General features: G+C 37.7%; 1 protein-coding gene across 1 annotated transcript in view; it reads left to right on the top strand.

Moving 5' to 3' along the window:
- SPOPL (speckle type BTB/POZ protein like) overlaps nucleotides 1-13,305 on the top strand; it is a 29,620-nt gene extending 16,315 nt beyond the window's left edge. Inside the window, exons 5-11 of the mRNA XM_058839735.1 lie at nucleotides 3,082-3,209; nucleotides 7,300-7,477; nucleotides 7,573-7,628; nucleotides 9,181-9,303; nucleotides 10,446-10,588; nucleotides 10,673-10,726; nucleotides 12,778-13,305. Coding sequence (XP_058695718.1) covers nucleotides 3,082-3,209; nucleotides 7,300-7,477; nucleotides 7,573-7,628; nucleotides 9,181-9,303; nucleotides 10,446-10,588; nucleotides 10,673-10,726; nucleotides 12,778-12,922 — 827 coding nt within the window. The 3' untranslated portion in view covers nucleotides 12,923-13,305. The remainder of the gene's footprint in view (nucleotides 1-3,081; nucleotides 3,210-7,299; nucleotides 7,478-7,572; nucleotides 7,629-9,180; nucleotides 9,304-10,445; nucleotides 10,589-10,672; nucleotides 10,727-12,777) is intronic.
- Nucleotides 13,306-13,595: the final 290 nt, after the last annotated feature.

Genomic DNA, 13,595 nt, shown 5'->3' with positions numbered 1-13,595 from the left:
ACTGGTGATTTAATTGTTGTGTTGATATGAAAAATGTATGGAAGGCTTTTAGTTCCGTACTTGTGAGCAGAACCTTCCTTGGAAATGCTTTTTGGGAAAGCTGGGATTCTTGTGGAAATTAATAATTCAATGCTGATCTGCACTGATTTTGTTCTGCTGCAAGTCCTGTGTATGAAGAATATATTTTTCTTCCTTTCTTCTACTCCAGGACTTAAGAGGTGTTTCAGGTCCTGTTTTGTTGCAAGTTCTGCATTTCTTACAAAAAGTCTGTAGTTCTGCAGTGTTTATACCCTAAGGTCACGCTATTTCTCCTTAAGTACCTAGGCCCACTTGTAATCTCTAAATTAAATCCACAGAACTGGGTTCAAATGTAAAAATTAAATTATTGGGCTCTTGCTAAGGAAGGTAAATATATGTGTTTCATATGCATGTTTAACTCCACTAATCCTTTTACACTGATGGTGATGGTTTCTTCGGTCCCTGCAGACTTCCTGCTTTTGGAGCTTATATGAGCAAAGCTGGAATCATTTGGAGAATGTATACATTTGGACTTGACACAGTCCAGGAGTGCAATGGTATTTGTAATAAAATGTGAAACTGCATCAAAAACTATTTAGAGATAATTATAGAAGCACAGAATTGTTGAGTTTGCACAGGAGCTCTGGAGGCTGGCTGGCCCCAGCCCCCTGCCGAAGGCACAGTCAGCCTGAGCAGTTTGCTTGGGACTTGTGGTGCTTTGAGGTCTCCAAGGATGGACACTCCACAGCTTATCTGGGCAATGTATTTTAGTCTTTAGCCAGGTCCTGCTGGCCCTTTTTCGCCTTAGGGGTTCATTGTGGGTTCTTGTTGATTTGTTGTCTCTCAGGACCCTGATCTCCAGTGACCTGTTTATTCCTGACAGTAGATCTGTAGCAAACACCCAAATCCTGTCCCATCAGCTCTGCTGGTTCATCATCCACTGCAGTGCTGAAAATCCCATGAGTGGGTGTGTCTTCAGCTTCTGCAATTGTAGCTGTGCTGTGTTTGGCACCACAGGAGTTACAAATATCTTTTCACTTTGGGAAATTACCAACGGAAGTCTTATTTCTTGGGCTCTCCAGCCATTTGCCATCTGCTTCTGTAGATGCCGTGTATTTACTGAGACAGGAAAATGATGCCCCACTTCCAATGTCCCTTCTAAATTGATAATTCATGCATAGGCTGCAGCTTCAAGGGATGAAGCTGTGTATGAAACATATTGTGAACTAACATTTTTACTTTATTAGAAGAAAAATACATTTGCACTCTAGTGCTGCTCAATTTTGGTTCTTAATTTTGGGGGTTAACACTGGTTGTTGCTGCTTAGACTAAAATCTAAGTCTGCAGAATAAATAATTGGGCTGAATCTAGAGAAGAAATTTTTGAATTCTTTTGGGAACCTTATTTTCTGATTATTATTTTTTTTTTAATTTGATGTAATGAGGTTAAAAGTTGGTGAAAGTGTGAAAACGCTAATCCAGATGCTGAAAAAGCTAGACAATATTTTTTTAAATGTGATTTTCTTCCTTGGTATATAGATTTTCAGATGTGAACAATGTTGTGTGTTTGTTCTGCTGCCCTCAAAGCCCACACTGCACTTCAGTGAATGCATTTCCCTCTGCTGCTGTGCTCTGCATGGGCAAGGGGTTATTGATACAGGAGTGTGGTGAGGGAACAGGGACAGAGACCTCACACCTCCTGTAGTGTCAGCTCCTGGCTGCTCTTCGGTGTATTCTGAAAATGCAATGAAAATCTCTGCAGGATGTTTTGCTTGATATAATCCTAGTGAAGAACTGTTCTGCATGTAATTTTTCCAGCTCTTGGAGATGAGGGCAGCGTGTAACACGTGTGTGTTTTCTGTGGTACATGCTCAAGCGTGTTCCAGTGGTGCTGCCAAGGTCAATAGTGTAGGGAAGTCTGGCTTTGCTGATGGCTTTATTTTGGAGGCTGTAGAAGGAATGATATTTTAACAGATTCTGTCATGAAAAACACTTTGCTTTTATTACAAACTTCTGACTTAAACTTCTAAAGTGCTCTCTGGAAGGCTGAAGCATCTTTGCAAACAGCAAATGAGATGGTGATGTGTTTTTTGCCCAGCTTTTTTTGGAATGAAAGAAAAGTTCTTTCTTAAAGAACTCTTCGTAAGATCCCTCCCCACTTCCCTCTGTGCTCTTATTTCAGTATTCTTGCTGTCTTCATTTTGAACAATCTTCCTAAAGTTAATTCTGAATGTGTTTTAGTCTACTAAGATTCTCAAAGCCAATCCCAAATAACCTCTTTCCCGTATTTTACTTAAAGTATATGGTGCTGTTTCCTGTGGTTTAATTTGGGCAGCAAGTGGCCACTTTTCAGTCAACCAAGCATGTAAAATGGGTGATCTTACTGAATTTACATGTGTTTGCACTGAGATGACTGTGGGAATTCTTTTTTGGCTGTGAACGTTAGGAAAAAAAAAGTTGGTCACAGTAAATCTGATGGATTAAAAAAATTAATTCTCATAACTAGAGTCAAAAATTAACTATAATTAATATCTTTTATGACCAAAAAAAGTTTAGTATTTGAAAGCTTTCATTTCTGTTTTGCTATTTTAGTGCTTTTACTGTATTTCAAACTAATTTCAACCTGTGAAACAAGATTTCCCATTTTGGAAGAAGTCAAACCGATTGTTATGACAACTGCAGAGCGTTGTCAGGATGGGTTTGTGGTGACAAATTCATTGTAATGGTGCTTCCCTCTGAACAATTCCTGTTTTGACACATTGGCATTCTTAAAATCACTGAGAAACTCTTTGTGCTGGATGGTGCCTGAGAGATGTAAGGAGATGATAGGGTTTGAATTGCAAATTGTGCTCTGCTAAGTTCTATCAAGTGTTTTATAAAATAACACTATTACAATATTAAAAAGGTTTTAATCAGTTCTGTGTTTTCTAGAAATGTGACACATGACCCAAATGTGTGGAACCAATTAATTTTTTTTATTAACACTTAGTCTTGATGTGGAATTAGGTGTTATTTGTTCTTATTTTCCTTTAACTTGCTGTGTTTGTACACAATTTTTTATCAGAAAGCCAAAGAGCATATCGATTTGTGCAAGGCAAGGACTGGGGGTTTAAGAAATTTATCCGAAGAGATTTTTTACTAGATGAAGCTAATGGTCTTCTACCAGATGACAAGCTTACATTATTTTGTGAGGTGGGTATTAGTTTTTAAGTAATAAAGTTTTAAATAAAATGTTTCCTGCTCTAATAAATAGAGATTTATGTTGATTTTAACAGTAACATACTCTAAAATTGTCTTCTGAAAAGTATAAGCTTGGTAAAATATACATGGCTTTGTCTGCATTGCATATTGTTCTTTTTGTGCTTGTACACTGAAGTGTAGAATATTGAATTGATCACTTGTAAACTGCTGGACTTCCCCATGAATTTGCCACAGTTACATCAGAATTGACTGTAGAATTATTTATGCCAGAGGTAGCTGGTATGTGCTGTTTACAGAAATGCTGTTTTACTCGTCACTTGTATTTAAAGAAGTTGTGTTTGGAATTAGAAGATTGTTTTTCACTGGATAAGCAGAAGGGAATGTTCACATACTGGTTCACATTATAAAAGAAAAACTCAACTGATTGTCAGAATCTATATTTCTTTAATATCTACTACATTAATATTAAACCTGTATTGATATGTCTTTAACCAATGAACAGGTCTTTCCAGTAAATTAAACACTTTATTTTTTGACTAATTGTTACATTTTGTTTTCTGAGCAAGTGCAAATATCTTGTAGAAGATGTGCTTTATACTGAAAATTAATACTGAGAGCTGTGGTATAAATTTAACTTCATGGTGCATTGTGGGTCCCTTCTTCTATAATATCATTTATGTTCATAACCTAAATTTTCATATTAAATTTCAGTATAAAGCTTACTCAGTGTTAAAAATGGAAAGCAGAGAAAGTAGCAGTGTAAGTGGAGTGTATGTTGAATATACATTGGCTGGTTATCTGGGCTGCCATAAAGTGATTAGTGACTTAGGAGGATGATAGATGCTCTAACTGCTAATAAGTTTGCTTTGATCTGTGTATTTACAGGAAATGTGTAAAATTGTCTTGGCAAGATTACAATTTAATTATACGTCATTATGCTGGGTAGGAAGAATAATTGAAATGTGGCCCTTGAGACTAGATATTGCAAATATAGTGCATCTTATTTTCACTTAGACAAGTTAAATTAGCTGCATGATAAATTTGTTATGAATACAAATATTTGGGTGATAAAAGCAGATATAACAAGTGTTTTATGGTTCTGTAAAGATACTTTTGAGTATTTTCTCTTCTTAAGTTGTCCTTCTAATGAACACTTTGATGTAAATGAACAGCTTTTAAAAGAATCATTTGGTTTTAGAATAGATCACTCTCTAATTTTAGAGATTAGGTTTGTTTAAAAAATATAAGTAGAAGAAATACTGAATTTCCACAGAGAAATGCTGTTATTTAAATTCTAATGCTAATCACTGAATTTAGCTGTGTTTCCCTACAAAATGTCTTGGTGCTTTAATGTGAGTGGCTTTTGTGAAGTGTTGGACCTACCCTGATCTTAAATGTGGAAGCAAGTAAAATGTTTAGTTATTCACAGTGAGCATGTTAAAATAACTTCTGGCTTGTTTCAGGGTGAAGGAAAAACTTGGAAACCCAAATATTTTAAGAATTTCTTTCTTTGGATGTGTGATGCCAGCTCTTCAGCTGTCCTTAGAAATGACAGGTGTTGTTTGAAGGACCTGAACTAAAGACAAGCCTGAAGTTTATGTCCTTTTATAACTTCACTTTTAAGCTCTAATTTCCATTTTTGCCTTCCTACTCGTTTCCTGTTGGGAAAACTGACTTACCACTTCTTCAGCATATTGCACTTGGCTTGATAAAACTTGTCAGATGTAGCAGGTATTTAGTGAAGGTCACTGATTACTCACTGTTGGTTGGCCCTTCTTCCCCTTGGCTTGCAAGAAGATTATTTGGTTGTCTTTGGGAACAAAGATCCTTATTCTGTGTTGCCAAAGATTCTCAAGAACAGCTGGATGTGCCCTTGGATTGGACCTGAAGGACTCTTTAAGTCTAATACTTTGTAAAGTCTGGTGCTGCCAGCAACTACTAGTGATTAAATACAACCTCAGTGTTTTGGGCACACTGATCTGTTTGACTGAATTCTCCCTTTCCATATAATCTTAAAAGTACTGAAGCATTGCAGGTGTTCCATTTGCTAATGGAATTGCATATTCTCTGTTTTCATACATCTCATACCTGCCTTAGTAGTCAAAAGAGTCATTTATACCCTTACCATTAGATTACCACAGATTCAAAATCAAAAAAAAATCATGAGCATTATCCTTGTTAAGTGTCATCACACAGAATTTGTTTAAGTTGACAAGTTTTCAATAGTTATATGGAATTAACTTGATTTGATTTCAGCTTTATTAAAATAAATTACAAATAACAAGAGGATGCACTTGATTGATGGCATGCCTGTTGGACAAGTGAGCTATAAAGTATCAGACCCCTGTAATCCTTTTGTATTTAGAATCTTTGAAGGACAATACACGCCAGGTCACTGGGGCGGGGGAGATTTAAATTAAAACTTTGCTTGGGTTACATCTTAAAAAGATGTAGGAAATTGCTGTGTTGCACAGCTCTCAATACACATCAGAAACCATTCTAGAACAGAAGTTTGGAAGGTCAGAGATCAGTTTAAGTGCACATAAAGAGTGTGTAGATGACTTTCCCTAGGCACTATAGCTAACTGGAGGATGCTCTGTGGACAACTGGGACCAAGAACTTTGAGTCAAGGCTCTGGAAAAGCAGAACTCTTCTCTGACAACAGAAGATGAGCTTGGCTAAAATAAAACTTCCTTTGTGTGTATGTATATCTCCTGAAATCACTGTGTGTATGAAAACTGGAAAATAGCTCTACAGATTTTTTTTCTTTGTTATAAATGTACAGTCTAACAGTGAAAGGGAAATTTTGCTGTGCTTGGGGTTTCTTCTCTTTTTTTTAAGGTGAAAGAATATAAAGGAATTTCTTGTATTCACAAGGGGGTATGAGATGATACAGGGAATTAGGCAGTGATTCAAATCCCCAAGCTGCTGTCATAATTGGATCATCCTCCTCCTCTTCTGGTCTGGAGTTTGGCTTGCAGTGCTCCAACTTTCTGTGAAGCTGAGCTGTGCTGTTTTTGCTTTATGCCAGATTTATTCCAGATGCCTTTGGAAATCAACCAAAGCCCTGATCCTAACAGAATCAGTTTTTTCTCTTAATATCTAATCTTAATTTTCTGTATTTGGGAGATGGAGTGATTAAGATCTTGTAGTATGGCTCCTTACAAAGGTTTTATTCTCAAGTCTGTGATCTCACACAAGAGAAGTAAAACCTGCTTAACTCTTCTGTTTTACTAACACTGATTCTAAGGACTTAGTTCGTGAAGATAACTGAAAAAGCAGCAAGGAGTGCTGCTGTCCTGTTCAGTTCCTGTATGGAAGACTTAAACATAGGGAATAATGGCAGAATATTCACTTCACATGCACATATTTCAGTTTTCTTAACTGGTTCTGTACAGAAGTTACATCTTGTGAGCATGCATTTCATTATTGAAGTTACCTGCTACATCTTGTATTTTGAAAGTAATGGCTTTTAGTCTTATTTGGAAACCAATTATGTGTGATTCCTGGACTAAGTAAAATGAAATAATGAAGGAGCTCTTTTGTGCATTTAGTTTGCATTATCAGACTGCAGGTTATATATAAACTTAACTGTCAGTACAATAAGGGATAGCTTATTGAAAAATTATATGGATTGTTCTTCTGAAACTTTTCTGTGACCATGTGATCCTGATGATCTGTATAGAATTTTATATTGTGTATATTTTACTCAGATGTGTGTTGACCTGTTAATTCAACTCTGAAATAGCATTAACTTGTTTTTGTTCCCACTAGTTTTCCAAGAACTGTATCTGTCCTTATTTACTTTGGCATTTCTGTTAGGTGGCATGTGGTATTGTGCTCTCTCTTTCTGTTTTGGTTGGTTTAGTACACAATATTAGTCTCTAAGTAAGACCTATTTGTTTTATGTTGCTTAAAAGTAAACTGTAAAGCACTGGTTTATGGTTCTGGCCTAATGCCAGAAGATTTACTGTTTTTTGCTTTGCTTTGGAATTGTTGGAATTCTAGCAATAGGTACTGTGATTTAATTATTGTTGGCATGCAGTTATGAAGGAGTTGTCTTGCTGTGATTTTCTGTTAGGTAAGCGTGGTCCAAGACTCAGTAAATATATCAGGACAGTCTAATACAAACACTTTGAAGGTACCTGAATGTCGACTAGCAGAAGATTTAGGGAATCTCTGGGAAACAACAAGATTTACAGATTGCAGTTTTTATGTAGGAGGACAAGAATTCAAAGCTCATAAATCTGTCCTTGCAGGTACTTTCTACTTTTGTATATGCTATTATTTTGTAATTTAAATTGCTATAAGTTTAAAATTTGATTCTATTTAATATTTACTTTTCTTGATACAGCAAGATCTCCAGTTTTTAATGCAATGTTTGAACATGAAATGGAGGAAAGCAAAAAGGTAAGCTTCACTGAAAATGTTGTGTGTAAACACTTGTACCTTGTGAAAGAGGAAGACATTGCAGAAAACTTGAGATAGAGGAGATTGAGGAGGATGAGGGTTCTTACAGTACATGAAGGCAGGAGGAACCTCTCCTGGTGAGTTCTGAGGGAATTTGTGTAGAAAGAGTGGAGAGGTGCTGGAGGATTTGGATTCTTTCAGGTACTTGTATCTGCCCTAGATAATGTTTTTAAACATTAGCTACTGGTGTATTGACCTGGTGATCTCTGCACCCTTGTGCCTCAGTTTGTATCTCCCTATCAGCTGATTGACTTGACTCAGGTTTTGCTGTAGAGCACTAAAGTGTTTTTTATGGTAACTAAGAAACAAGAGGTGAATTAGGACTGGAATTAGGGCCTCAGGCAGTGGAACACTTCTTTTTATTCACTTCTGTAGGCACTTGACCTGTGTAAGTGTTTTGGATGGGTGGTTACTTAATCAGCAGAGTGCTGCTTCTGCTTTTATGCACTTGATGTCTCCCACAGCGAGGAGCTGTTTGTGTCTTTCTTGAAGAAGAATTATCAAAATGGGTTGGTTATAGGCAGAATCCATGAAAAGGTGAGGAACTAATCACCTCACGAAAGGACTGTGATAGATGATCATCATTTGGTCTTGAAAACTGCAGGATGCCACTTGTGTGCACAAACATCAGGTGAACATCAGGTGAACGTGGTGCTGTGCTGCAACTGAGGGTCACTGTCCTTCCCAGCACCTCTCCAGTTTGGAAACTGGCCCAGGTGGAATTGGAATATTGGGGGCATTTTATTGAGGTTCCTGTTCTGAAAGAAATCCAAGCGTGTCACAGCTGGAGTAATGTGCCTTGCCAGGCCTTTGCCTTCATGTTAGCAGTGGATCTCCAGTGCAGCCCTACTCCTAAATACTGTCAGGAAACCAGCCCATGTACATCTCCTGTGCCTGGCATTTCCATTCTAAAGTCTGGTGTTTGCTTCTACATCTTTGACATCATTTCCTCCTTTATTAGTTGCTTACAGGGAGTGCTGTTACAGGATTGGTTAAGCTTGCAGTGGCACTGTTGTATTAGTGCAGTCTTCAGCTGTGTGATGTCAGTTCTGCGTGTTTGCTTTTTGGATTCTGAGCTGTGTTGACTCAGTTTAAGTTGAGCCAAGAAAGGCTCAATTTGTTCTGTCTGCTGTTCTGACTTCTGATATTCCAAACACATTGTGTTGGAAACATTTTTAAATATTCCTGAAACTGTCTTGATTTTTATGTAGGGTCTGTGTGATAGACTCCAGAGTTGTATATTTCTAGGAAAAAAATTGCAATTACTTTTTATTGCTGAAGCTTTTCCAGCTGATTTCTACCTAACTTCTGAGAGCTTTTTTGATTGCTTTCGGCTTAACATTGTTGAATGTTACCTTAAATTTGTAAGGATTTTGTATGATGAACGGTGAATGAAAATGTGTAGCATGCATGCAGATGATATTTAATTCTCACTTTGAAATTGTAGCTAAATTCCAAATACTTTTTTTTTATTCTTCTTCTTCTTTACTAGAATCGTGTAGAAATAAATGATGTAGACCCTGAAGTTTTTAAAGAAATGATGAGATTCATTTACACAGGAAAAGCACCAAACCTTGAAAAAATGGCTGACAATTTGTTGGCAGCTGCAGACAAAGTAAGTAATTGACTCCAAAGTTCCCAAACCTGGTGTTTGCTTGGGGAATGTTGATTAAAAAAATACCTTTAGATTTTATTAGATCTTATTTATTTATTTATTCTTATTTATTAATCTTATTTAGAAATGTTTGATATATATTTTGCTTTTTTAAAACCTGAGAAGCATGAGAAATGAAGTGAGATAGGAAAGAATAGACATTTTTTAGCAGTAGAAGGCTGATAAATCTTTTTTTTTTTTAAAGAGAAGCATTTCAGGTATTAGTACCAATTTTTTTTTAGAAATTGGAGACCATTAATATTATTTGGAAAATAGGGCTTTGGATAAAATGTATACTAGATCTTTGTTTTCTTCAAGAAGATTTATCCAAGGTCTTGAATTTACTGTGCTTTCCTAAAGTACTTTTCTAAAGTACTGCTACTTTAGAACTTTCATCTTTGTCTTCCCTGCAAATATAATAGTTCTAATCTTTCATCTCTTCTTTGTTTGTATCTTGTCTAATCTTAAAATTGTAGCTCTTCAAAATGCTTTTTCTACTATGATTTTTGAAATTAAGGGATTTATGGCAGCTCAGCAACTAAGGTTTTTTTTTGAATGCTGGCCTTGATTTAGGGCATATTTGATAAATGTAGAGACTGTTATAAGGTAGAGTTATATGATTGTCTGCAATACCAGAAAATAAAAATGAAACCTGTTCAGACTGTGACATACTTCAAAAAAGAAGCACAGTTTATTCATGCAGAATGTAATATGGGAATGCAGTTATTATCCATCAAATTTCTTGTAGGCTGTATCAAAGGTATGAGGGAAATTAGGAAATTCAGAGATGGGTTGGGGCTAAACTAAAGTTTGTTTAAATCAATGTATTTATTGTATCAGTTCTTGCCCCTTAGAGATGTGAACCTGTTCAATGCTGAATGAGTTATTCTTTGTTGTTTTGATAAGAACTTTGTCACAATGCCTGTGTTACCTTTGAGAAGTGTTCATGCAGTACATTGTGCTTTGCAGTACCTGTGGGGAAGCAGTTTGATGTTTAGCTTGGGTGGCACCAAGCCTGGCTGGAAGTTTCTTAAGAAGTGTAGAGATGAGGACAGAAGGAATGAGTTTGAGGAATGATTAGTGCAGTTTTTCTCTCTCTCCAGTATGCACTGGAACGGCTGAAGGTGATGTGTGAGGAGGCACTCTGTAGTAACCTCTCGGTAGAAAATGTTGCTGACATTCTTATCCTCGCAGATTTGCACAGCGCTGAACAGCTAAAAGCACAAGCAATAGACTTTATTAACAGGCAAGTAATACTTACGAGAGTCTAAATATATTTGTGTTTATACTTGGTGTACTTTTGCAATATTAGCACACTTCTCTCTTGCAGGTGCAGTGTTCTTAGACAACTTGGGTGTAAAGATGGGAAAAACTGGAATAGCAAGTAAGTTTCCCTGCCCCACGATGTTCTGTACAAACACTGCTAAGTAGACTGCAGATCTTAAGAACTGTTGCTTCATTTCCACACTACTGAGGCCTGTCACTGACTGTAAGTAAAGTAGGATTCAGCAGATGCTACCCCAGTTCTGATTGTGACTCCCCCTTTAAATGACAGGCAATGTTAACTGCTCTCCGGTGTGAGATCCTAACAATAGCTGGTTTTCATTCCCTCTCCCAGGGGCAGAGTGCTGTGAGATGATGGAAGCAGCCTTTATAGAGAAAACCATTCCCATGAGTACCCAGGTTTGTGCCTGGAGCAGTGATAACCCCAGTGTGGTTTTGAGACTTGCTTGGGTCAGTCTGAGCCTGCAGTAGCTCCACAGAAAGGAGGGCAGTTGCTGTCTTGCCTTTGGGGATGGGTTTGTGCATCTTCCCACATGCCAGCACAAGTGCTCTGGAGGCCACACAACTCGTCAGTCAGGTCCCTCTGACTCTAAGGGCTCCTGCCTACACTGGAAATAGGTTGAGACTGTGTGGCTCAGGCTCTGGCACTGATTGCAGCAGCTCAAGTGAATCACAGAGTGGAAGACAGCCAGCTGCAGAATAGCTGGTGGTAGGTTCAAGCAGTGTAAGGGCAGCAGAGCACTTATTTCTTACCATCAGAATCTCCAGAGAACTTAAAGGCTGTGTTGTACCACTTAGTTTAAATTATTGTTTCTCCTTGAAAAAAAAAAAAAAGGTTCCACAGGCATAATGATTGAGCATGATGTGGAAAAGAAGTGGGTGTTGAAAGGTAAATAGTAAAATACCAGTAATAGAGATAAGTCAGTATCATAACTATGTAACTACTTGATGTATTTCTTCTCAAATGATTTGGAAGTCCCTGAGCTGACTTCTGTCTTGAATGTTTGCTAGTTAACATGCTGGTCATCTTTGCTTCAGCTAAAACATCTACAGTAATTCAGGGAAATAATATGAGAGGGCCTGGCTTAATTTACTGACTCTAGGCACTGAGGAGTCTGAACTTTGGTGTTGTTTCTCAAGGCCCTTACCTTCACTAACTTGCAGCAGCAGATGAAAGACTTGCATTAGAAATCTGCCAAAGGTGTTTTAGAGATCATGTGGCGTAGAGGTCAGCCGATAACTTCGTGCTTGATAATGTTCCTGAAACAGTGTGAGGGTGCTCATGAAAGGCTTTTGAAAATGCAGAGCAATGGGAACCTGGGACTGACCCATAGTAGTTCCAAATTACAAATTTATTCTGTGTCAGTGTGACATGCAACACAACCAGTATAATATTCTTCATATGCAGAGTGAATTTTCTGCTTTTTTTTCTGTATTATTTCACCCAAAAGTAAATACATGCAGAGTAATATATTGCTTTTAATCTCCTGGGTGTCAATGTGATATTTGGTGAAATCTGTTGTTGCTTTTGTGTTAGTTAAAAATCAACAGTGGCCATTGAAAGCTATTTTGAATGTTGCCCATCATCTGCACTGAAAAAAGAGTGAATATTCTCAGTATTCTCCACTGGTACTGAGACTGCAGACTCCCAGTCAAGGGGTCTGGAGCCAGCCAGCTAATCTGCCTTCATGGCTCTTTCTAGGAGTTGAACTACATCATTTTTGCTGCAGTTTCAGCTGATTCATCTTGTCATCCTTCTCTCTCCCCAGATTGAGCATGCCCTTTTATGTAATGAGATTATTGTGTCTTCCCTTGCTTTTAATCTCTGTACTAGACCTCATTTTCTTCTACTTTTCCTCTTTATTGTTTCTCCTGAACAATTTCAAGGTGGTTATTTTGACACAGTTCTCTAGGTGAGGTCTGGCTGGTACTGTGTAGGGCAGAACAAGTACCTTTTGTCCCAAATCTGATTATATTTCTGTACCCAAATTGCAAATTGCTGCTTCTCTGTGCTGGCACCCTCGCTGGCATCCCCAGTCTGCTCCACAATATTTGACTGCCTTTCTGCAGCACTTCTGCCTTACCTGCTCTTCTCCACTGTGCATTTGGTTTGTAAAATTGTGTGACTCTTGTTAATGCTTCTGTTTTCAGCCAAGCAACAGACATAATGGAAACTGCAGGCTGGAAGTCCATGATCCACTCCCACCCTCACTTAGTAGCCGAGGCCTTTCGCGCTCTGGCGTCTGCACAGTGTCCACAGTTTGGCATTCCACGCAAGCGGCTAAAACAGTCCTGAAATCTTCCATGAACTCTAGAGAAATTGGACTGACTCCACTCCTCCTTGTCCAGAGGTGTTTTCACAAACCATAACAAGAGTTTTTGTTATCCTTGTCCACAGAACAGAAGCTGAAAAAGCCTATTGTTTGCTTTTCAGATGGATAATTTATGGTTTAATCCTCAGCTTTAAATTAGACTGATTACTCTAATTCACTGAAAGGCCTTAAATTATCTTCAATGACTCTCTAGTCCATATAGTCTAATGTATCTTGATTTTTTTATTATTATTTTTTAATGTGCCTTGTCTTTTTGACTAGGCTCTGCAGGATTGCACTAGCTCCATAATGCAGTAAAGCTGATAACTGAAGATTAATTTTTGAAAGGGATCTTCCATTATTTTCAGAAGAGAAAAGAAAAAGATTATAGTTTGGTCCTGTGCTAACTGGAAGGTTTTGACTGGCCTCTCTTCAAAAGCACTTGAACCAGAGGCACATCATGTACCCTAGGCAAGTGCTAAATATAGGGAGAGCCTGTTTACCTTCAGCAAATGCCTACAGGCTATTTATGGCAATATACTGCTTTGAACATAATTTATTTTTCATTGTGGGGGCAAATATGCAATGGTTTGGCCCAAAAATGTATTTTCATTACAGTTTGTAATGCTTATTGTGTGTGTGTCAAAGCTGTCCAAG

The sequence above is a fragment of the Poecile atricapillus genome, chromosome 5, assembly GCF_030490865.1.
Source record: "Poecile atricapillus isolate bPoeAtr1 chromosome 5, bPoeAtr1.hap1, whole genome shotgun sequence".
NCBI classification, from domain to species: Eukaryota; Metazoa; Chordata; class Aves; order Passeriformes; family Paridae; genus Poecile; species Poecile atricapillus.
This window is presented reverse-complemented; position numbering and strand designations above follow the sequence as displayed.